Raw genomic sequence first — 26,101 nt, 5'->3', positions numbered from 1 at the left:
AAAATCAAGTAGTAAATGTAAAATATAGAATATATATTCCTAAAGCCTTGAAGAACCTGATCTCAATTAGACTGCAAAAACTCACCTTGAGTCAAAAATAACTGGAGAATAACTGAGAGGCAGAAAGCCTGCACAATTTTTTCTGCTCATAGCACAAAATGGAGAAGTTGGGAAGGTGCACACTGCATGTACACTGTACACACATCCTCCCAGCTCAAGGGCTTGAGGAGCTGAACACCTACAGCACCAAGTGCAGACAGGCAGGTGCTTGAACACGGCATTTCACAGGGCCAACAGTTTAAAATTAAATACCTTTTAAGCACCTGTTGGGTTTTTTTCCTTGATGCTTTCATCCACCTGCCAAGACCAAAAGCATGGGCTGATTCTCTTCTACCAGACACATGCTATGCTCAAGTCAAAAATCAATCTAGAGAAAAGCACCTTTGAAGTGCTAAAAGCTGATACTGCCTCCACAAAGGCACTGTCATTCCAGTCAGGGCTAAAGACCAGAGAAGTGTAAATACTGCCTGAAAATCTTTTCTGCCCTCATTCCTTTTTTTTTTTTTTTTCCCCATGGATTTTTAAATTAATCTACCTTGCAATCAGTAAGCAGTAGTTTCTGCACAAAAGCCTGACACATCATACAGGTAGCTGAGAGCATAATTTGACCACTAGTGTTCTTTCTTAAGTTCTGGTATGTAAACCTGAGGTACAGCTGTAGATTTTAAAAGCTTTTCTTAGTAATTTAAAAGACATTAAAAGACAAATGCAAAGCCATTTAAAAGGGCTGTTTCACACTGCTGTCATTTTTATATTGCACTTCATCACCTCTCAATTCATCAATGTCATTGTGAGTTACATAAGCACTTACTTTTAATTTTTTTTAATTCAAGCACATTAATTACCACAACTGAACATGATTTGGAGAAAAAAAAAAAACCAAAGTGATTTCAAAATCACAGTCACAAAATAAAAGGTTGAAGTCCTTTTTTACTGCTCAAGACAGCAGTTAATTTTATTCACCTTTAACAGACTTGAGTTCCATGGGTGAGAAGAGGCAGGAAGAAGTTTACTATTAAATATTTTGATTTCAGGCATTTTCATTTGGACCCAATTACAGAAAAATATAATCAAAGGAAGACAAAAGGCAAACATTTATGTACGACAGAATAAATTCTCATACTTTACAATAGCCCCAGGAACTAGAAGAATATATGGTATGTGACAAGAATAGCTCTAAACCTACCATGTGCATTTACATGTTAAATCGAGGGTGCAGTTTTCAGAAGTCTACTTCCACAGTCACTGAAGTGAGCAAAAGTTTAATCACTACTGGCTTTAACGATGGCAGAGAAAGACCAGTGACAAGTACTTTTGAGCTTTCTGCAATCATTAATGGTTCCTGTAAGATCTACTCCCACTTTCTGAAACAAATTTGCACAACATCAGCTGCTGCAAAGTTCAAAGTTGTTTTCTGCAACACAGCAGCTTTTATCACATATTCTATACAGCCTCCCCTTGTTATATCATACATCCAAAGTCCCATTTCATTCCAGTACTCATACAAAAGCTGCAGTGAAAATAATTTACAAGATAAAATTAAAGATGCATGCATTACCCAAAAAAAAAGTGGCAAAACATTATCTGGTATAAACTCTCCATTCCTTCTCTGACATAAATTATCTTATACAAGGCCTGCTGTGATTCTAAAAAAGTTGGTTTTAGCTTATTGAAAAAGCCAAACCACATATAGAGTGTAAACCCCAAATGTTTACAGTTTTCATCACAGTCACAAACAATTATAATAAGGATTACTGCATGACACTGTTAGCACCTACTTCTCTTCTGAGATTTATACTTTTTCCTTCCCTTTTGAAGGAAATGGCATGAATACAGCTCAAGAAATTGAAGCATGTAAATCTATCACATTTAACTGACATAAGCAAACTAGAATTTAAAACTTCCTAATCCAGGAGTACTACAAAAAAGAAATCTACAATTACTGTACCTTGGGAATGCTTTCGCTTAAGACATGCAGCATCTGATTTCTCCTTATATCCTCTCCATTTGAACAAAGAAGGAAGGGAGAAGGGAGGGAGGTAGTAGAGAACTAAAAGTAAAAACACTGAGCTTCAAAGTAAAATTTTTAAAAGGGGTGTAGTTTTTTTTCATTAGTATTACCATTTTTAGAAAAAAAAAAAGGCACATTTTCTGAAAAAGTATATGTAGACTTAAAAATACCCTGGTTTTGTAGCAAAAGTGTCAGGTTATATTAGCCAAATTTAATTTCATTACTCTTCACAAACAATTATGACATCACAACAAAGCTAAAGGCATGAGTAAAAGACAGCTGGAACACAGAGTAATCAGACTCACCAAATGCCTTTGCATTTACATGTACAAAAACATAAATGCTGTTATTTGTATAGTGTAGAACACAGTAACCCTTCTTAAGTATACGCTAAACATTTGAAAAAAACAAAAAACCACAAAAACAACAACAAAAACAACCCCACCCCCCCAACCCCTCAATTTTAAGCACAGCTCTATTATTTTCCTCAAAGACTGTAAGAGGATTATTAAAAGATTTGACAAAATATCCTACTGTTACCCTGTTCTGTAAGGCCTCAAAGTTGGCATCCCCAGTGAAATGCAACGCTTTGCTGCTGAGCTTCCCCCTGATGCTAAGGCAAGTCCATAACTTTTACTAGACTTTCAATCAACTTATTTCACTCCTCCTGACAATACTGAAATATTGCGCAGCAATCCAGAAGATTCTTTTTCAGGTATTTACATACTTGTGCTGTGTGATTATGGCAGAAATACTTTAAGGTAAGTGAAAGCTGAGGCTAAGGAGCGGGTGAAGTTATGTGAGCAGGAAGAACGTGCTCTTGCCATTACACAAGAGGAGGCTTGTAGCCACTGTTAACTCTGTTAGGATGGATGGATACCTTTTATGCTTCTTCAGGGGTTCCTGAGCAAGGCTGAAAGTGAAGTCCTACAAATCTACATCTCCCGTGTTACAGCTCTGTGGGCCCTCAACTCACACAAAAAGTCTTAATTTCAAAATAGTTTAGCCTCCAAAACATAGTCAAGACAGAGTGTTTAAATTCAATGAGGAGTCAAGACTCTCCAACCTGGCTTCTGAATCCACAGTCATTAAGCTGTGATTAATCAATTAGCCCGTTGGAGAGTGGGGAGAAATGCAACCGAATGACATCCTCCCTTGCAAACACCAGGAGTAGTTAATACTCTGTGATGCAGTAACTTATGCCAGCTCAAGTGAGTGATACTCCATGCTGGCGTCAAGGGCTTTGACTGCCACAGTTATACTGGTCCAGGATCATGCCCAGTCACACCCTCAGCTAACAGCTCTGTCAGCAGATGCCTTAATACAGATGCAAGTGAATGACAATTCTGTTGCATATCACTTTTCTAGAGGAGAGGAAAATTATGCTCATAGCCATTGCACTTGGGACTTGTTGGAATAATTTAATCTGCAGAATATTGTACTGGTTGTGGCAATACAACACTCAAGAAGAATATACACAGGAGATTCAAGGAATGTATACAAAGAAATGTTTTTCACGGTGAGGATGGTCAGACACTGGAACAGACTGCCCAGGGAGACTGCAGAGTCTCCATTGTTGGAGATACTCAACCCCCCCCACTGGAAACATCCTAAAGCTGCTCCTGTTGACTCCACAGCTTTGAGTGGGAAGGTTGGACTAGACCATCTCCAGAGATCCCTTCTGATCTGCACGACTCTCATTCTATGAATACGACTTTCCCATCTAAAGGTTAACATAGCCAGCTGTGACAAAAATTCATTGTTAATCTAAATTTACGAACAGAGAAAATTTTATTTGAAATTTAAGGGAAAAGAAAGAAACTATTCCAAATGCAACTTTTAAAGTTTTGTGGCATCTAGCCACGCACTGAAAAGCCATAAGAAAAAACAATAAATTTCTGCAGTTTCAAAATCAGTGCATTAAAAAATTAATTCCAATTCTGACTCTCAGTATCTTTTTTCTACATTTCTTGTCTATCACAGAATCATTGACGTGGCCACAGAATTAATTTTTGCCAAAGGGACTGCTGGGGTTCCTCTGCTCCAATCCTCTACACAGAGCAGGATCAACTTTTAAGTCAAATCCAATTTCAAGTTTGAATCAGGTTGCTCAGGAGATTTCCAGCTGAGTTTGAGCATCTCTCTGTGCAAGCAGAATGAACTATGTCTATTCCTATCTTATTATCACCTATATTAAAGCTTTCAGCTTCACTTCATCCTAATTAAATGAATATACCTGAAAAAGATGATGGAGCAACAGATGATAGGTATTCAACTGTATTTATGATAGTAACAGCTAGCCAATTATTCTTAAGGCAAAGATAACAAATGTTAAAAGCTGTTAGAGGATATTATTTATACTGGGGACCACTTTATGATGTACCCTTTGAACTACTGCTCTGTGGTCTTGAATGGAAGAATGAGAACTAGCCCTCATGCTAGCCTAGAGCAGTGGGAACTATCACCTGCTGCTTCCTCCCCAGGAGCACGCTGAGCACTCGCTGCTCCTGCCCTGCTGGGTAACACCGTCACCGCTGTACAGAAGGCAAGAAGTGATGGTTTTACCACAAACCAGACAGCTGTGGGTCCTGCTGACTGAACCTCCAGCTCCAAAGTTGGACTGTGCTACAAAAGCTGCTCATCCATCCTTGACTGCCTCCCTGCACCTGCCTACATCTCCTCTGCGCTCCAGGAAATCACAGCAAGGGATATGTGGGCTCTTACCACAGAGCAAAAGAGAAAATGCAACACTGAAGTAGCAACTTTGACCCTTCCTCAAGAAGCTCTTGGTCTGAACATCACTGCCTTTACTGTGGTTAAATACCGTTAGCAAAATGTCTAGTCTGGGAACCCTTAAGAACCTGCTACAATCAGAGTTCATAGTCCAGTTTTCACAACGGCCTTGATATTATTGAAATCTCTTGAGAACACTGCTCCTCTGACACATTAGATAGGTCCTGAAGTCACTAAGTATGCATAAGCAGCTTCTAAATTTTATGTTATTCTGTAAGTTTTAAGCTTACTAACTGCTAAAAAGGTATTACGATATCTTTTTGGTATTCCCTTCAAAATGGTTTCAGTCAAAATATTGCTTCACAGAACATGTTATATAATCTAGTTTTTCCTCAGAAATATTTATAGAATTATTTTACAGTAGTAATACATTTAAGTGCAATCACTGGGTATATGCAATACAAGAACGGTCAGTATTTCTGCACAGGTACAGAGATCTAACCCATTCTCAGTGTGGCCAAATAAACACCCCAGATATTTCCACATTTTAAGGGTTGAAATTTGTATCAAATATTTAAAATTTTGAACCTAAGAATTTAGATCAAAACATCACCTTACATCTTGTGTTGATATTAATTTCTGTATGTTAAGTTTGAAGAATTAATTGTTCTTAAAAAGGACAAGCAAAGCCAATATACAAAAAAGCCTAGTGTTACCTGGATGAAAAAAAACAAGTACTGGACAAATGAATTTGAGGGCCCAAAAAAGCCCCAATGTTGTCTACCTATCAACAGAGTGGCAGAACAACAAATCAGATCTGGAAGCCCACATATACTGTTAGAGCAGTGCAGCACCTCATCGAGGGGTTTAAGGTGTCATCAGAGTCGACTGGTTTTAGCACAGACTTGAGTAGCAAACACCAAGCTCTACTCCTCAATACAACTATAAAATGACAATGTGATGATTCATTTTGCTCAGAAAAATTAATATAAAATTACTTTATGCAGTAACAAGCCAAAAGATGCCTTCTTGAATCTGCCAATATGCAGATTTGCATTTGTGCAAAGTGGTGATTTGCATTAATTCAAACGCAGGCTGCAGACATTTGGTTTCACAAAAACGCAGCCAAACCCTTAATTCCTCATCTGAAGTGTGATTTCTTCCTGTAGCCATACCAATCACTCTGTCTTAAAAGACAGAATAGCAATGTCCTTTCCTGTATCTATCAACAATAAAAGGAACTATTTAAACTGAAAAAGGTACGTGGAATTTGGCTGGGATGAAAGCAGCCTCTGGAGTGATGAGATGTGAAACAAGAGTGCGGTCAAGCTGTGGAGGAGATGGGTGATGCCCCTGCAGCATTAGCTTGCACCAGGACTTCAGCAGCATTCCCCCAGCCTGGCTTTAGCACCTTGGGGGGCAGAGCTCCCTGCAGAGTGGATGGAGAGACTCATGCCTGCAGCGTCCCTCCCCGACATGCAGACATGACCTGCAGTGGTCCGGGGAGTCGGCTGCCACATGCCAACACCTCCTATGGATGCTACACTTCAGAGATCTCCAGTCAGGACAGCTGGCCTTTTACAGGTGTTACAGATGCCAACACATTCAGAGCCAAGTATCCCTCCAGAAACCTCAGAAACCTGACCAACTTCTACAAGGAGCAGATAGAGCTCTGGTACCTGTGAACCATGTCTGGGAACTCCTACAAAGCATAACCTTCTTGGAGGCAAATCAGGTCAACTGGATATGGCAAATCTAAAGGCCACATGAACCTGCTTGGACAGTCCTAAGAAATAAAGCGCCTCATTTCTGCGTTCTGCCCTAGCAAATAATTTACCCAAGAGAGTCATGCCACTGCTGAGACCAACAGCCCACTGAAGGGGATCAGACACCAAGAGGAGTCAGTGACATCAGGCACCATAAATGCAGCTCATTTTGCAAGGTATGAAATTAAATACTTTGTAAGGATGAACATCAAGATGCCACTACAGTTTGCTCAGCAGAGGGATCTCCCATGGAAGCAGTGGTCTCCAGGTCACCCCATGGAAAACAGAACTTGAGATACCTTTCACCTAAAGACTGTCATATGCTTTCTGCTACCTTCAGCATTTACAGCTTCCTGTGCATGGGCATTATGTTACTTAGAGGCCACAGGTTGGAGACTCCTATTCTGAAACATTTTGCACTTTTGGAGGAAGGTTTGCTTGGGTTAAGAGTTTAATAATGGGGCAATTATTCATCAACATCCTATCACAAACAAAAGCCCCAGTTAAAGCCCAGTTATTTCCTGTTAACATGCTGCAGTCCAGGAGCTGAATTAATATTAATTAATATTAAATCAAATCAATGGAGTGGGAAATTGTATTTTTAGTCTTCAGGGTACCCTTCTAACATGTGTCCCAAAACTAAAAATATTGAGGAAGGAAGAGGGGCACTGCATGCTGAGCAGTTACCCTTCACAGGCAATGTGCACAGAGCTCACTGCCAGCTTCTGCAGAGACAAACTGGCCTGTAGGGATGACTCTGTGTGCTGAGGGGCAGCAGCACCACTCGCTCTGTGCTGAAATGGGGTGATTCCATCGCCAGCAACGCACTGGGCAGGCTGCTCAAAAGCTGATGGTGCTGAACGCTTAGTAAACTTGCTCACAATTTGGTTTTCTTCACAAAAATATTTCAGAGGACAATAAAATAAAGATGATTGATTAAATTGCAAACAAATTCTCAACTGAGTCTTGGGTACTCAGTTCCAGGATATCATATGTTGCTCCGAGTTAGCAGGCTGAAGAAGAGAAAATTATCCAGAACAGGAGCAGCAAAGTGCTCCTAACTCTTCAGCCTACTGCCACCATTCAGAGCACGGCTGGGGTCAAATCAAGAGCCAAGAGGTTTGCCTACTGCGTATGAACAAGATGCTTGTTGACAAGCTAGTCTTTCATTATTCATGATGCAAACTGACATGTTCATATAAGACAGTAATTATGTTTAATTACTAAGAGACTGTTACAGCAGATCATCTTAATTTTACTGAGGAATTAGAGGAGATGGCTAGTTTTTCATCATTTACAACACTTTATCACAGCATTGTGAATAGTCACTTTATCACTCAATGATATTTACAGATCTACTCTAACTTTCACTAGTTTTAAATAACAGCTACCTATAAACCTTGATGGGATCAAAGTGTTTCATACAGGATGCAATTACAACTAATTATAGCATTTAAGAAACATATAAACTGAATTCAGCTCTTCTCCAACTAATTATGTTTACTTCATCAGCAATAATGCAAGTTATAAAGCTTCTCCCAGTGCCACGTGCAGATGGCAGTCGTGGATGCCAGCTGATCAGAGATGCATTGAGAGGCACATTATAATGACAAAACCACTTTTCACACTTACTGTTAGCTATAATTTTCCTGCAACTCTCCTATTACTAGAAAAAAAAAAAATCTATTGGAAGTTTTTGGTGACTTGACATGCATTCCATTTTGAAGTGCCTGCATACATAGCTTGGAGGGGTTTTTTTGTTTGTTTTGCTTTGGGTTTTAAATTTGGTTTTAGAAAAGGCACTGGTGTCTGAATTTGAAGTTTCTTTTTCTGATCTTTCACGTTGTCATAAATATCAGGGATTATACCTTTCTCACCTCTCTCCAATTTCTCCTACCTCAAATCTGAAAATTTCTCCTCCACAAACCAGATTTCTGGGGAAACAAACAAAAAAAAAGATAAAGTCGTCCCTTTCTTACTCAATGAGGAGAATCCAAGTACAACTGAAGCCATCCTTCCTTCCTTCCATCAGGAGTTAAGCTACCAAAGGCTGGAAGCACCCAGCAGCCACACAGACATGCTCTCCATGTAAAAACATACTACCCTACCACGAACGGCACTGCACTCCCAGGGGGAGTACAACTGTACTAAGCTGAGTGTTGTAACAGTACACTGGAACAATAAATCAGTACAAACACTCAGAAATACAGGTAAAAGTGCCTTTTGAAAGGGCAGATGTACTGGAACAGTGCTGTGGCTCATGGATTGCACCATTTTATGCACCTACCTGACAGAGCTGTTAAAGCAGAAGACTGTACTGCAGGCTTGGCTAGAGGAAAAGCTCTTTTAAAGTGATACAGATAGAAAAAAATATTCACTGAGTCCCTGCTAGCTTTGTGAGGAGTTAGAAACTTAAACCACTCTCTGTACTGTTGAAAAATCTAAGTCAACAAATAATAATCTGGCTTTCCTTACAGTAATTACAGAAGTAGCCTGAATACTGCCTTGCTTTCAGTTTATCAACAAGCTTTTACTTGTGTTGTCATGTAGTTCATACAATAAGAACTCCTCCATGCTCATGGCCAAAACACAGCTATTCCTGCACTCTGTAAGGGCTTTGTACAAAGTTGTGGTTGAAAGAGCTTAAAAATAAAGTTGCTTTATAAAGAATAACACAACCAAAACCCTACTAAAATATATTGCGAGGCCTCTGTACTTTCAGCTCTTGGTTTGTAGATTGTTTACCAAACGACAACCGACAAACTGAAATGAAGAGTGAAGGCCAAAAATACTGAACTTTCTCTGTGCTATACTTACCCTGAGCAATGAATTCAACTGTTGTCCTGCTTTTGTTTGGGACAGAGCTAATTTTCTTCCTAGCAGCTGGCATAGTGTTGTGTTTTGAATTTAGTATGGGAATAATGTTGATAACACACTGATGGCTTTAGTTGTTTCTAAGTAGAGTTTATACTAAGTCAAGAACTTTTCAACTTCTCATGCTCTGCCAACAAGGAGGCTGGGGGACACAAGAAGTTGGAAGGGGACACAGCCAGGACAGCTGACCCAAACTGTCTAAAGAGATATCCCAGACCATACGATGTCATGCTCAGTACATAAACTGGGGGGAAAAACTGGCTGGGGGCCACTGCTCAGGAACTGCCTGGGCATCAGTCAGCAAGTGGTGAAAAATTGTGTTGTGCATCACTTGTTTTGTATATTCTAATTCTTTTATTATTATTATTACCACCATTATTATTATTTTCTTCCTTTTCTGTCCTATTAAACCATCTATATCTCAACCCATGAGTTTGTTTTGGTTTTTTTTCCAATTTTCTCTCCCATCCCACTGGGGGTGGGGGCAGCAGGAGTGAGAAAGCAGGTGCTTAGTGTGTGATACTTAGTTGCCAGCTGGGGTTAAACCACAACAATTGTATACATTAAATAATAGATCAGTAATTTCAGAAGGCTATTCTTAGAACTGTTAAATGTATTTGACCAAGAGCCCAAGGAAGACACTCAATGTCCTCAGCCTGGTCATTAAAATACAAGGTCTTCTGTAATAAAATGAACACCCAAGATTTACTATAGCTGAAAACTACTCTAACAAATTCACAGACTTAACAAGAATGGAAAATGAAATGTGATCTGTAAAACTGATACTCTCCTTTAGGGCAGAATTAGGAATGCTGGCCAGAGAGCTAATAGCCAGTTTGTATTTGGACACTGAATCTTTTTGTCCCATCAGAAGATTTCAGTTTAACATAAGATTCCAAACACAATTAAAAGATATGAAACATAAAGCAAAATGGGAACAAGAACCTTATCCATGAATATAATTTTTACAGTGTTTATTAAATGTGTTTCAGCAGGAAATCTTACATCAAGATGCACTGAAAAATGGGAGAGCAAACTGATGTCTATAACAATGCTCCCCCTATGTAGGATGGAAAACCATTACAGATCATATTCTTACGTAAGAAAAGCAGACCCCAACTGTTCAGAGAATGTACCATAAAAACAGTGATCTAAACAACCTTACCTTCCTTTCCATCAACAGGTTTTGATACTTCCATATCAAAGCTCTCTTGCAGTTGCTGGCCTCTGAAGCGGTTGAGATGCTCCTGTTCTATTAAGTTACTTTCCTCCTCTTCCAGAGGTTGCCATGTACCATCAATAAACCACTGTCCACGCATTACAGGGATCTTTTCCGTTTCTAAAAGTCAAACAAGAGATGATTTTTTTTTTTAATGCAACTAAAGCACAAACTGACAGCAGATAAGAGGGAAAGGGAATTCTGTTTGGTGTTTTGATGAAAAAGTTACGCTTCTGCTGCTGGAACCCCTAACAAGGTAACGACAAATTCCTTGAGAAACCCCCCCACCTCTTCTCATGGGGCTGAAATTAGTAGCAAAAGTAGTGTTAATCTGCAAACAACTGAGCTAATGAGGACAAATTTTCAGAGTGTGTGAGAGGATGTGAGAGATGGACAGAAAGATGCAGAGTCTAGAAAATTTATTAAGGGTGAAGTTCAAACAACAGTCCAGCTGTAATGAGATATATTCCTCTCTACCCAGTTGCTTTGAATTTTAAAAAAATTAGGAACTTTGTGAGACTCATTCTCCTCTCTAAAATTTGACTGATAATAAGCATTGGTTTCAAAGTTATCAAGAAGGTGCAGAATGAGGAGGAGATACAAAACCATTTATGCTTACCCTGACTGCACGGAGCCTTGTTTCCTTTGGGACTTACAGTAACCCAAACTACACAACAGTTAGCACAGAGGATGTTTAAAGATGAAAGTGGGGTTTTTTTTTAATTACAATCAGTCTTTCACCGAGGGTTGTTTTCAGTCGCTGTCATTCTAGTTTCAGTTTCAGCACTCCAGACGAGGAAGCTGGTTGCTCAGCATTTGCTATCCATGTGACAAAAGAGAAGTCTATGAAAAATGTATCCGGGTGCTTCCTCTTCATCGAACTGCACTTGATGTCCTAACTTACTGGGGCTGTAGGGAGCAAGAATTCTCCCTTATACCCAGCCCTGCAAGCAAGACAAGACAATAATATCCATTGTAGCACAGCTCAGAATTTCTCCCCCTACATCTGGAACATCAAGAAGGAGAAATACTGTGTGTGCCCGTGCTCCACAAGCCTGTAAGAGCCCAACCTCCAGGCTCACGGGACCAGCAGAGATACAGGTCTGTCGAGACCTCAGACCTCCAGTGCACACTAATGCGTGTTGCTGTATATGTATGTGTAGAGAGACTCGGCCAAATGCAAACGTCTCATGGGTGTGTGCACACTAACCACACAAGCTGAGCTCTCCAAAGCAGCTAAGAACTCAAGCATGAAAGAAGAGGCTCAAAAAAAAGAGATGGGGGAAAAAAATAGGTTTGACTACTCAAAGATCTGTTCCTACCTGAAAGGTGGGAAAAAAGCTGGTGAGGACAGCTTGGAAAAGAAACAATAGATGGAAAGAAACTGGAAACAAAAATTAAGTAAAAACCAACCAAACAACAGAGAGCATGGAGATTTCAGAGTTACTGAGCAAAGGAAGGGATCTATCTGATCTATCACCAGACCAGTACAAATGCACCTGGGTGAGGTGACCCAGCCAAGGGCAGAAGTTAGCCTGGCCACACTGCTCTGTTAGCTCAGGTCACGAGAGCCCCCCCATCTGCCCCGCGGAGCACGTCCCACCGAGCGCGATGGCGGGTCAGAAGTCTCTGCACTGCCCTCCATTACAGATATGCCACTATTGCTCGTTGTGCCCATGGACACTAGTATACACCAGAAGTGTTTTTCATCGTAACTGCAGAAGTTAAGTTACTACAAATGACATAAAAAATTGCCTGTGAAAATTCAAACTGACTTTGGTGTCTACGTCCCATCAATGATGATGTGAAATGTTAATGAAAGAAGTAGTTTTCTTGAAATTAAAGTTAACCACAGCAGTGTCAGTTGTCACCACACACAGTAGCCTCTCATCATGCACCTGTCTTAACTTTTGCTTTATTTCTCTCCATCTCACACCTGTTGATATCTGCATTTTTCAGAAGAGCTAATACACACAGATCCAGTTAGGCTGCCCTTACAAACAAAGCACTGTCTGTAGGAAAAAAAGAAAAGCACATAAATGTGAGCATAAATAAAGGATCCCATTGTTGCTGGAGCAATGACACAACTACGCCAGATGTTAATCCTTACTGGGAAAATCTGTAAGCAATTCCTTAATTCTTGACTAAGCATTTCGACGAGGCTCCATTCATTGAATATTTTTTTTAAAAAATAATCATATGAATACTATTTTGTACTCCAAACTGAATTAATACAACACACTTCTTTTTCAGTTTTGAAGGGCTTTAAGTTTCTCATGGGAATTTCCACCTACAGATTTCTAAAATTCTAAACATAAACCATTAAAATAAACATTTCCAGGCTCCTTCTGCCTGAAAGAAACCTTCTCATAGTGTTTTTTAACAAAAGCAGACTGTAGCACTCAACAGCAACTCCAAAACAGAAGACAGGCAATGCCTTTTCCAGAAAGGCTCAGCCAGGAAAAAAATTAGCATGTTTGAAATAAGAAAATTTTTATTGTAAAATCTTTACAGGACAGTTTAGTTTGAGAATAAACTGATATATCTGGCTCTGGAAAGGGCATTTATATGGAAACATAAATCACTTTCAGATCCAAAGACAGACTATTATGGAGCTTAATTTTCAGACTCGGGCTTTAAGACTTGACTGAGGCAATTCTGTTTCCCAAAGCTCAGTGGGAATTTATGGGGGCCCAGGAGTTGCTGCTTTTTTTTTTTCCTCCAATGCCCTCCTTTCAGCTGTTGCACGCTATGCGTGCAGGCCAGCACCCTGAACCACAAGCTTGTTTTATTTCACATCGTTAGCTGGATGTCAGGTCTGATCACTGTGCTACTGGGAAACCTCAAGAGAAAACCACCTGGTAGAGGAAGCAAGTGAACGACAGTTCCTTCCATCGGAAGCACGGTTTGGTTTTAAGAAAACTGAACACTGTCTTTCAGAACTGAAACAATCAAAATTGTGAAAACAGCCCACAAAGAATCATTTCATCTTCTTCTCACGAGAGAGGAGGTTTGGTAAGTGGAGAACAACTTCCCATTAACATCTGCGTTTTCAAAACTGAAAAATGACGGCTATAATATTAGAATTGTGTAATGCTGGATTTCAGTCCAGGTCAAAGTCTAACTCCAGTCATGATGATAACCTACTGATGCTAAAAGTCACCAGCTCCAAAAGCAAGCGGCATTTCACATACACAGAAAGAGGTATATTAATGGTAATTACACTGAATACTCTGGACTGGGTGGCAAAATGAGGTGACCACAACCCGAGAGGAGATTTTTCAGTATAATCTGTTGACCGGGGGAACAAGTAAAGGCACATTTTCATAAACACAATTCCTCTGTTTAACCTCGCACAGGTGCTGTCATTTAAAGATTTCTCTGTGATTCATCCAGAGAACTTGATGCAAGTTATTACAGTATATCACCACTAAAAGGTGATGAACAAAAAAATGCCATTTTAGCACCAGTTTCACTCACTCCTACCCACCTTGGGTCTTGGATATTCAGATTATTTTAGAAATCTTAAACTACATTCCATTAGTTTTGTTTTATGGAAGAATTAAACACACAGATATTTATATCATGTTGTAGTTTAACTTTTGGTTTTGCCAATACAGCATTCCAAATTTATAATATGAAGCGTTATTTATCATTGTTCCTACGATCTTGATTCCTAGGAAAGGATTTGCCATGATTTCTTTGCTGTTTTAAGTCTTAAGCCATATAATCTGCAGTTGGCAGTGCTTCAAACTGAAAGACACCCATATATTTGGCCGGTTATACACTTGCATTGTTTATTTATACAAGAATTTCTAAATAAACCTGAATGGCAGGGATTACGAGCTTATGAAAGGCACTTTATTTTAATTAGTCATACATATTTTACCACTTTTAGAGGAAAACTGATTAAGTGATCTAGACTAAACCAAAAGATTTAATTTTACACAGAAAGTGCTTTTTTCCCTGAAAATCCAAAGAATAAAAGAATACAAGTGCTGTAATTAATGACGTGAAGGGACAATAACATGAACTATTTGCATTATGACAATTGCTTAAATCTTCCAAAGAATAAAAATTATTTTAAAATAAAAACTATTTGCAACCTATAGTACGCACGCGCAGTAATTTATCTATGTATGCCCCAGCAACTCCTTTTTTGTGAAGATCTTTAAACTGTGTGATCACATCCAATATAAATTGCATGAAAAAGCTACGTAATCCTTCAAAACGCAGCATGAAAAGTAATAACCGCACAGAATTTGAAATGAAGAATTTGTCTTCGTTTTTCTTCTTGTACTAGTACCTCAATGCTACCATCTGTTTGATGCCACCACATTGGTCAGAACGGCGTATACCTAAATTTATATTGCACAGCTCAAACTGTGGTTCACATAACCTTTTGTTCACCTTACTTGATCCAGAACCAGGAATCTGTTGCAAAAATAAGATGTTACAAAGCTAGTAACTAAAGGTTAACAAAGAGAGCTTAAACACATAAAAAAGGAGGTCTGGTTTGGAAATACCAACACCAGCTAGCATGCAACCTAGAAGACAGACAGAATAAAATTATAAGAGAGCAAGATTAGGAAACTTCTGTTTCATTGCTTCCAAGCCGACATCCTGTTCCGATGGCTTGATGGCAAAGTTAAGGCACTTCTGGCACCACTCAGTCATCAGTCTCAAGACAGCTGTAATAATTTACCCACGAATGAGATCTAAAAGGTTACTATAATAATCAAAGGCTCAAAAAATTAAATTAAAGCTTGTGTTTTGCCGAAAATTGACAATCCTAATTTCCCAGCTTTCCAAACCCCAAACCAGTAGGTTGGGCAAGAAACACAAGCTCATAAAATGCAGTCAGCTCGAGATGCTTTTCAATATAGTAATTTCAGATCCCTGCTTTTCAGAGTAGTAACTTCCATTCCTTAAATTTTGCTGCTTTATTACTACAGTTGCAAACAATTTGCAGTGCGTGAGGATAACATCTGCACGAGCTCAAGGTAACTGAGGCTACCATATGTGACATCTCAGGCTGAAAAGTATTTAAATAATTAAGTGCCCACACATTTACCAAGAGAAAAAAAAAATCAACCAGACAAAATGGTCTTTTTCTTTTCTTTTTTTTTTTTTTTTTTCCCCTCCTCTCTCCACAAAGGCCTGCTGAAAGTGCTGCATGTCATGTGTCTTGGAGCACAGCACTCCCAGCAATTGTAATACACACAAAAACCTGAATGTTGGCAACAGCCACTGAAATAAATTTATTCCAGAATAACATCAACAGTACTATTGGCAACTTTTAAAAATTTGCTATCCATTCCTACTGTATCAGGCCTAAAATTAGATTTGGGCTATATTAACTCCTGCACAGCCCGTAAGACTTTTCACGAGAGCAAAACGCTTAAGTATAAGGACAGGTATTACTTGACCTTGGCATCAGCGTGCCTCCTAGCCACCCAGCAGCCACGGCCACTGCTGCCCCCAGAGCAATCATGATTTGCAGATTCTGTTTTTGCCAATGCAAATGCACAGAGTGCAGTTTGCGGGACAAGATCTCTTCCTCTTACTTAGTTTCCCTCATGGCTGGGTTTGTAGAGTCTCATAAAGAGGGAAAAAAAGGAAGAAAAAATCCACATGAGCAGAGGAAGTTTGTTATGAGAATGGATGGTTACAGAAACTGATGGTGAGATTGAAGATTCCTACATTTTACTGTGACATGATCATGCGTGCCAGATGATTAAACAGATGTTAAAATAGCCCAAAATGTCATCATTTCATGTTTGCTAGGTAACATAACAGACTTTTTGACTTTTTTTAATAGCTTAACCTTCTACAGCTTTCCAGCTACTCTCTAACATACTATTTCAGAATAGAGCAGGTTACTGACTTTGAAATAAATTGAACTACTCATTTAATCACAGGCCAGGCTACCTCCCTTTGTTTAACCAAACACATGCAATCTGTTCTGCTCTTTCAAAACGAACAACGTAACCTGAATAGGAGTTCAAAGCTGAAATCCCGGCCTTCAAAAACTTAACAGAGCTACGTGACTTTACAAAGCCAGACTCCTATTTTTTGTTCAGTGTCTGAGACGAAAAAAGATTTGATTCACTGAGCAGTAAAGGATATTATTTTGCTGGTCCAACAAATAATTCTAAATTGCTTTATTGAAGCAATTTCAAAATGACAGGTGCAAGTAACTTTTGAGTTTCACAGAGGCTAAGCACATGAAGAGCAATCTGATTGGCATAGATGGGATTTTCCTTCCAGACTCTGATCTGCAGAGCAGCTACACACACGAGCCTCCGCGTTTGCTTCGGTGTTAGATGCAGCAAGGGAGGAACATGCACTTTGCTCCACTGCAAATGCAAAATCACCTCTGTTTTACCAAGACTGCCTGAAATACTCAAGCAATGGCTTGTAACTGTTTTTCCCTGAACCATTTTTAATCGGTTTATGCTATGAACTGAGGCATCCAAAACAGTAATGACTTTGGGGCTGGTTCAAATGTCAAAACACAGAAGGAACACCCTCAAAGTCATCTCTTCTCTCAATTGTTATGTATCACCCCAAAATATAGCGCGTATCATGTTTTTCAAGGATTTTTATGGTTTAAGATAGTTTAACATCTCTACAATTTTGCTTTATATAGACCTGAACCCAATGGTCCAGGGAAGAAGCCTAAAGCTCCCCTTACCACCTGTGTTAGTGATAAGCTGGAAACACTCACCAAAAAACCTTGGACTGTTGAAACATGAAACAGGGCTACAGTTTTTAGAGCTTTATTTTTATTGAATTCTTATCAATTAAAATAGTTTACCAAATTTCAACACTAGTACTCTGAAGTGAAGCACTTCCACCACCAGCGTTTGCTGCCAGTCAGTAAGCTGTAGGAGCTAGACCCTTATCAACTCTTTTCTCACCCAGAAAAACTTGTGTTTTTTGAAACCTCATTAGGCGAAAAGCTAAACTGACCCACAAAAGAATGACTGTGCCACATGACAACCATGTGAGTAGCTCCTAAAAGGTAAGCATGTGCTCAAATCCCATTGAAAGTCACGGGATTTTTGCACAATCACACCCTGGGCTCAGTGTGTGTGCTCGCGTCAATCGGTCTTTGTTAGCGAGCTCTCCCCAACGCCGAGCAGCAATGATCATGTACATACAGCTTGAGCAAGGAGGCTCCTATACAGGAGTACCTTTTTTAAAAAAAGAAAGCCAGATTTTTCCTGTGCATACCTCAGACTAATGAACAAGACGAAGATATTCAAGGGTACACCAACCTTTGCTCTCAATTCCTCCTTTCTCCTCTTCAGGGATTTTTTTCTGCACTCTCCTCCTAATCCCACTTCCTTTTTCTGTCTACTCCACCCCAACTCCAGATTTTCCACTTTCATCCCCACATTTCCCTTTTTCCTTCAATTTTTTAAACCCTATGGAGTTTTTCCCCCTGAAAACCAGCACGATTTTAGTTTGTTTCATCTTAAATATCACTGCCCACTTGCACCTCGTACTCCCTCCATTCCAGCGCTCTCCAACCATGCTCTTTACAACACTTAATCTCTGGAGCTTCTCCTCTCCAGTTCCATACCAGGCATGCTCTAGCGTGGCTTCAGCTACTTGCAGCCCACTCAAACAGATCATACCACACTGGTGTTCTTTAGCCAACACTCAAAACCACTGCTTCACTTTTTTCAACCTTACAGATAACACTGACAGAATTGTTCACTGAATTTCTTGCTCTTCTGCAAATTTTTCTTTCACCTAGTCCTTCTGCTTACTATCTTACACAGTGTTAGCTCTTCCAGATTCCTCTCTTGCTCTTCTGTGGGCAAAGAGGAGCTCTGCCCAAGGTCTCTCTTTGACTTCAGTATCATTTTTTCCCTACACATCATCTCCCCCTCACACACACATATGCAGAAATTCACCTGCCATCTATCTTTAATCTAGCCCTCTCAACTCCAAATTAAACCCCATCCTATTTCTTTGATAATCGCCACAGTTGAATCAGTATTCAAGCCTGAATTCCGTCAGAACAGAACTCCTGCTCCTTCTCACCCCCCAAACATTTTCTGCTTTCTCAGTTACAGCAGATTAACACCCCATCACCCACAACTTGGAACTCAAGTGCTCTCTGCATGTCTGCCTTCTTCCTTGTTGACCACATCCAGCAGAAATAGATCTTTCTTCTTCTATGTCTGCCTTCTTCCCACACAGAAGGGCAAGCACAACTTGCTAAGCCAAGCCCATCCTTAGCTACTCTGCTGTAGCTGACACTATCTGCTGGAGAGCAAGTCTGTGATCCTGGTATCATTTACAGGAGTAAGACAACAGATTCATTTTACTTAAATAATGCTTGTAAATCACAAAAGAGCTGAGGACACAGAAGAAACTTGCCCTCAAAGACACATCCAAGCGAAGTGCGGACATCTAACTGTTCTAGTGAAAACATCCTAAATGTCACAGGTTCTCTCTACTTAAAGAAGGAAAGGTAACTGGAGAACATAAACAGAACATACATACAAGTGTAATTTGTGATTTAATGTACAGAGCACTGCAAATCTAAAAATTGTTTATCTATGTGTATTAGGCTTTCTGGTCAGCAAGGAGCTGGCCAAAACTAAGCTATAAAACACTTTTGGAAGGGTGGTGGTATGGTAAGAACAGAAGGAAAAAAGTAAAACCCAGGAAATATTTTGAGTAGCGAAAGTTAACACTTTACCTTGCCATGTAAACTATCAGTATTTTATTTATAAATGAATAACATGCTCAGATAGAAAAGCAAGAAAACAGTATTCAGGAATTCAGCCTTTGGTCAAAAGGTCTTTTTCATAAAGGAAATTCTATCAACCAAGTTCAAAGACTGTCCAACACACCAAAAGCAATGTTCTAAGAATGCTGTAAAGCAACTGAAAACGTGTTCTGCTGCCGAGAACAGACTGAAACAGATGCAAGCCACAAACATACTGATAAACTCTTGATTCCAAACCCTTCATTTTCATCTTGCCTCATGAATCTATTTTCATACTATTTTTGTTTCAGAATGCAAAACAAAACCCATAAACTAAAGATGCAGTCTCAGAAGAAATATCCGTCACTGATAAAAGCAGCCAGGCAAGAGGTCTAGTGAGGCCTCAGGTTTAAAGTTGCCAGTATCAACATACAAATTTATGCTGCCAGCTCTAGGGAAGGCACAAGCACCCAACGCTCCCACACAAAGCAGTCTGCAGAGAAGCACCTTCCTGCTCTGAAATGTTGATTTTTCCTCTTGATGGTGCAGCCCAAAGAACCACCAGTGGCTGAGGTACAAAAGGCTTTGTATCTTACTGCTAACGTCTACCTGCTACACCAAAATAAACACATGATGAAAAAAAAAATCCACTAAAAAAATAGCCTTATGTAACCATCTGGTGCCAAGCATCAACTACCATACTCCAAGACTTCTCAATAATCTTGAGGGCAGATACTCTGCCCTGGCATTCAGGTCTCATTTCACAAAAGCTCAACTTGCAAAGGCTTTTCACCGTGCTCATGGCTGCCTCTTCTTCCAGTTTACAAAGCACCTCAGAGGGCTTACAAAAGAAAATCTAGGGTCTTGGATACTTCTTTCAGTCCAAGCTTAAAGGTGGCTGAAAAAGATCTTAAAAGATTTTAAAAGCTGCCCAATTCCAGCCTGAGCATGCAATTTTTGAAATTAAGACTCCTTGATTCACTCTGTACTCACAGGTATTCCCAGGCTAAGGTCACAAAAGTATCTGTTATATTAGTACAGCAGAAGCTATTCTTACATCTTCACTCAAAGACAGTCCTAGGGAACAATTTATTTTTTTATTTTAAATACAAGAGGTTTTTTACTTAATAGACTACTACGAGGTACAAAAACATACATGTTAAAAAGAAAACAAATCAAAAAAGTCCTTACCACATCTGTGGGCAGGAGTAGAATATTTTATGCTTCCCTAAAAGACAACGCTCCACGGACTCCCCAAATGGCTGTAGAAATACACATTTTTGTTGTTGCTTCTGTCTCCACATGCCACCGAATTTTACAAAAGCCCTACTTCCATTTTAAAAACTACTGTTGCAAGACATCACCCAAGGTGATGAGTGTCCCAAAAACACAGTCAGAATTGAAACTGGAGAACATGCTGGGACGAAGACAACTATGTGGAAAAGTGTTATAAGAAAACACTGCAAGAACTAAATACAGGCAACTTGACAATAGAACCATCAAAAAGCAAGAGAAAAGCAAATACTAGATAGGGCAACAGTCACACTGGACAAACTCACAAGCCAAGGAACAGGAGAGTCACCCAGTAGTCCCCAGGCTGCAGATTTTACAGACTCATCCAGGACTTTGAAAACTAGGCTGAGGAATATCTATAGAAAAATGGTTGTAAAACAGCCCTCCAACTGGGAGGGCAGAAAAGGGCTGTATAACCTAAGAAGATTCAAACAGAAGATCCACGTCTAAGATATTTCTCGTTGTTATGTCCACAGAATAGAAGCAGCATCCCAACTCCAACTTACTTCTCTGGAAGCCTACAGTAATAATATTCATCCACTTGTGCTGTCTTTGCTAGTTCTACAGTACTAATTAAATAAGTCCCAGAGGTCACAAGGTAAGGATAAAATTCTCAGTAATTAATCTGCTCAAATGGTAACTCAGTCTGATACTTCTGATGTTACAAACGAATCCTGTGATGAGCTTAAGACGTCTGAAGACGTGGAATGAAAAGATATTCCAGCACACACCAAGCTATAATTAACATTCCCCTGTCATTAAAATGTCACAATAGCTGAAGAACTGTCAGCATGTTCAGTGTTGTAGCTGTGAGATAGCAGACTTCCCCGAAATACAGCACATACATGAAACAGAACAAAACGGGCTAGAACAACAAAGATAAAAGCTTTTGACCTTTGCTCTGAACTGAAACTGTGAATCAGCAAAACTGGATAGCAGTTTCTGTACTCTTTAACCTGTACCTCAGAATATTTAAGTCAGTTGTACTCATTAAACTTCATGCTTGTGGGATCAGAGAGCAAGATTCTCCTTCCTTACTCATGAGCTTTGCTCGTGTGAGATCTTGTTTGCCACCACCAGCTCCCTCCCACACTACGGCAAATTTAACATAGTAGCTAGACTTTGGGTCCAAAATTATATGCACACTATCAAACAGGAATAATTTGGGAATAACAGCTACACCGAGGCCTTCAAAAGCACAGATGAGACTGAATCCTTGGGATCTGATCTGGCTGTTTTCTTGCGTCTGGATGCAGCAGCTGGGACGAAAGAATGGGAGGAAGGCAAAGGCACAGGTACACAGGGAACTGAGGCAAGGAAATGTGCAAGTGAAGGAGGAGTGAGACCAGAAGACACTGACAGAGGAGCCTTGAAACACCAGAAGTTTATCTCAGTCTTATGAAGGAGTGGACTTGCTAATAAGAAAAGACTTGAGCGCTCTCCTTAATCAGCTTTCTGAGGACTAAAACACATCCCTGCTGTTAGCCTTCTCAGGACCGTGAGTTTATTTCTCCCCTGCCTAGCACAGCTTCTGGTGTTAACCTCTGGGAATCTCCTTCAAGCATCAGAAACCGTCTCTGCAGAGTGTATGCTGTCATTTGAAACATCTGCTCCTCAGGCTTAATGAGCCTGCATCAGCTTCCAAAATGGACAAGGCACAGGGTCAAGAAATTAAACCTTTAAGCTGCTGACGAGTACAGCCTCTTGCTCCCATTAACTGCCTCACCTGACAGCTCTGCTCATTTGTCCCTGTCTCTGCCTGTGGCACAGTTACAAGGGGGATGGCAGCAGTTTCCTAATCCCTTGGATGAGCTGCATCTTCTCTTTCCAGTAACTCTGTGGCAGATGCAGGGGCTTCAGGGTGGTGACAGCAACAGCCACCTCCACTTTCTGCTCAAGGAGCTGTGCCCAGGCTCCTCTAACTCAAAATATGCATGAACCGAGATCTCTGCTCACTCCTCAAGCTCAGTGTCTGTCTGCTGGGGCAATGATTTGAAAGGCAAAATTGTCACACTACGAGTGAATCGTACCACCTGGTATTGTCATTTATGGATTTCCCTCCTGTAAAGATGCTGATAAAGAAGAGGGGAAAGAAGCAAAAGCTCTCAGTTTTATAGCTGAAAGAGTTCTGCTGTTTCTCTGTAACTCCCACCTGAGTCTCAAAAATATGCAGAGACAAGAGAAAACTGCCTGCCCCTCTCCAAAGTCCATGCCAGGACAGCGTCTATTGCTCAGCTACTCCACACCTCTCACTCTACTCCGTAACATTTCCCTTGTTCTTGAAGGAATGCAGTTGGAAAGCAAGTCCTTGGGGATGCAAAGTAAGCAATGAAGTTGAGGGGGTGAGGCAAATTCCCCTCTCTTGGAAGAATAAGAAGGACTGTGTGTGTATCCGAGGAGCCTGTTGCATCCTCGCCAAAGGAAAGCAGGCAAAGTCCCATTTCATGCCCCCTCCCAGCAGACAAGTGGTAACGAAGCACAATACCATCATTTTCCCAGGGAAAAGGACTAGGGCTGCAGACGGGAAGCCAGGCATCAGCCCTTTCTTCCATCATTCCTTATTAAAGAGGGATCAGAACCATGCCTGAAGCCCGGAGGCAGCGGACCAACAACTGCTGTTTCTACCCTGCTCCTTCTGAAGGAAGGGTGAGCATCTTGAGGGAAGGGAGTGCTGAAGGCACATACCCACCCTCACTCACTCACCCTTTGTTTCGCGAAAAGGAAGCATAAGCAAGAAGGTTCTCAGTCACCTTCCCTCCCAATTTCTTCCACACATGTCAAGAAACAAGAGCTCCCTTTCCCGTGTCTCTGTGCTCGGATCCCCGTCTCCTTCATGTGCATGTGCACAGCGGGGCGAGGCAAGACTCCCAGTTCCCTTTGCAGCTGGAAGGGGCTCAAGAGGTGCCCGGTACACCCCTCCCCCATGACCCTGCATGGGGGCGAGGGGTGCCCAGAGCCTCCCATCCTTTTGGGGGTGCCCCCTCTCTCGAGGGCTGAGGGATGCTCACCCTGCTTCCCCTCTGAGTTTGCCTGGGAGGGTTGGGATGCCCAGCGCCGCGTCCCCCGTCCATCCATCCCCACCGTGTCCCTGAGACTTGGAGGAGAAATTCCCAGTCCCTCCTCGCTCAGGTCTGTGCGAGAGCTGGGTGACGTTCTCCAGGGAGAGGGGTTCTCCTGTAGCCCTCACCCCCGAGGCCAGCAAGCGGGGTGCCCTGTCCCCTTGGCGTGCCGGAGAGTGCTCCGCCTCCCCGTTCCCTACGGGGGTGCGCTGCAATGGCTACTCGGGGCATCCCACCGTCTCTTACCGGGGAGAGCGGGAGGCGAGGGGCAGCCCAGCCGCTCCCCGGGTGCCCCCCACGGTCTCAGGGCGAGGCCAGCGGGACCCCCCGGTCCCCACGGGAGGGGAAGTGTCCCCCCCTTTCCCCTCCGGTCCCCGCACTCACGGTTCCAGTAGACGGGGTAGCTCTCGGCGTTGACCACATCCACCTCGTAGAGCCCGCTCCGCACACACACCGGCTCCACCGCCGCCGCCTCGCCCTCCCGGGGCTCACCGGGTCCGAGGGCGCGGTAGGCCAACTCGATCCGTAGCGAGTCGTAACCGATGAAGGGCTTCCAGGTTTTCCGGTCCTCCCGGTAAAACCAGCGCACCTCCTCGGCGCCCAGCTCCCGCACCACCTCATAGCGGGGCCGGCCGCCGCCCGGCCGCCTCCTCTCGGGCAGCGCGGCCGCCGCCAGGGAGAAGCCGCTGCCGCCGCTCTCGCTGCTCGCCAGCCCCGCGCCCTCGCTGCCCTCGCCGCCCGTGCCCGTGGAGTAGCGCGGCGAGGCGCCCGATTCGGCCGAGTCGAAATCGCCGCCGCCGCCGGCCTCGTCGCTCAGGCTGGGCTCCCGCGGCAGGGCGGCCGCCGCCTCCGGCTCCCCCTCAGAGGAGGACGAGGAGGAGGTGGAGAGCGCGGCGCGGAGCCGCGGCGCGGAGCGCTGCTGGGGGCGGCGGGGCGGGCGGGCGAGGGGATGCTGCACGCCGCGGCTCGCCTCCGCCGCCGCCGCTTCCTCCTCGCCGCGGGTCGGCCGCTCGTAGCAGCCGCCACCGCCGTAGCCGCTGGCTTCGCCGGGCAAGTCCCAGGCGCCCTGCGGCGAGCCGGGCTCGGGGTAATCCATCCCGCGGCCCGGCCCGGCCCGGCGGTGCCGCCTCGCCCCGCCCGCCCCCGCGCTGCCCGGCCCGCGGCTGCCGCAGCCGCCGCCGGCTCCGTCCGGGCGGGGGCGGCGCCGCATCGTCACGCGCGCAGCGACGCGCCGGGGGCGGGGCCGGGCGGCGGCACGAGGCTGCGGGCGGGCGCGAGCGGCGGAGGCGGGGGGGGGGGGGGCCGCGGCCTGGAGCCGCGTCGGGGCGGAGGGACCCGCGGACACGGGCCGCAGCACCGCTGGGCGAGACACCGCCAGGCACAGCCTGTGGCACTGCCCGTGTGCGAGACACCCTCAGGCAGCCCACAGCCCCAGCTCCGGCTGTGAGACGTCCTCACACACAGCCCGCACCGTGTCTGTGCGTGAGACACACAACCTGTAGCCTTGTCTGTGTGTGAGACACCCCCAGACACAACCTGTGGCCCTGCCCGTGTGTGAGACACCCTCAGACACAACCTGTGGCCCTGCCCGTGTGTGAGACACCCTCAGGCAGCCCACAGCCCCAGCTCTGGCTGTGAGACGTCCTCACACATAGCCCGCACCATGTCTGTGCGTGAGACAGACACAACCTGTAGCCTTGTCTGTGTGTGAGATACCCTCAGACACAACCTGTGGCCCTGCCCGTGTGTGTGAGACACCCTCAGACAGCCTACAGCCCCAGCTCTGGCTGTGAGACGTCCTCACACACAGCCCGCACCATGTCTGTCTGTGAGACATCCTCACACACAGCCTGTAGTCCCATCCATACAGTGAGACACCCTCAAACACAGCCCACAGCCTCATCTGCACTCAAACGCAGTCTACAGCCCTGTCTTGTGTGAGACACTCTCACACAATCTACAGCCCCAGCTGCATGAGTGAGACACCCTCAAACACAGCCCTGCCTCTATGTGTCCATGGGAGGCACCCTCAAACACAGCCCCCAGCTCCGTGTGTGACACACACCTTGAACTACAACCTGTGTGCATGAGACCCCTAAACCCCAGCCTGCTGCCTCGTGGACAGGAGCGATGCCCACCAACGCAGCCTGCAGCCCTCCGTGTGGGCCGACACGCAGACCAGCGCACGAAAGCACAACCTGAGGCCCAGCATGTGTGAGATGCCCTAAAGCACAACCCACGGCCTCACAGGCAGGTGGGACACCCTGAAACACACCCTCCAGCCCAGTGTGTGAGTGATGGGCACCCCTAATACACAAACCGTGGCTTGGTGTGTTTGTGTCAGGCGCTCCTAAA

At 43.2% G+C, this 26,101-nt stretch overlaps 1 protein-coding gene across 5 annotated transcripts in view; it reads right to left on the bottom strand.

The window, feature by feature from the left end:
* DDHD1 (DDHD domain containing 1) overlaps window positions 1–24,888 on the bottom strand; it is a 67,969-nt gene extending 43,081 nt beyond the window's left edge. For 2 of the 5 annotated variants that reach the window (XM_074908927.1, XM_074908932.1), the window contains exons 1-3: window positions 24,131–24,888; window positions 10,610–10,783; window positions 2,009–2,110 (exon numbers count right to left, since the gene is read on the bottom strand). In XM_074908927.1, the coding sequence (XP_074765028.1) occupies window positions 2,009–2,110; window positions 10,610–10,783; window positions 24,131–24,842 (988 nt within the window). In that variant the 5' untranslated portion in view covers window positions 24,843–24,888. Of the gene's footprint in view, window positions 1–2,008; window positions 2,111–3,234; window positions 3,254–10,604; window positions 10,784–24,130 lie in introns of all 5 variants that reach the window. The other 3 variants (XM_074908931.1, XM_074908928.1, XM_074908930.1) reach the window with 3 other exon arrangements.
* Between the last annotated feature and the right edge of the window lie 1,213 nt (window positions 24,889–26,101).

Source organism: Athene noctua, chromosome 6 (genome assembly GCF_965140245.1).
Source record: "Athene noctua chromosome 6, bAthNoc1.hap1.1, whole genome shotgun sequence".
In the NCBI taxonomy this organism is placed as follows: domain Eukaryota; kingdom Metazoa; phylum Chordata; class Aves; order Strigiformes; family Strigidae; genus Athene; species Athene noctua.
This window is presented reverse-complemented; position numbering and strand designations above follow the sequence as displayed.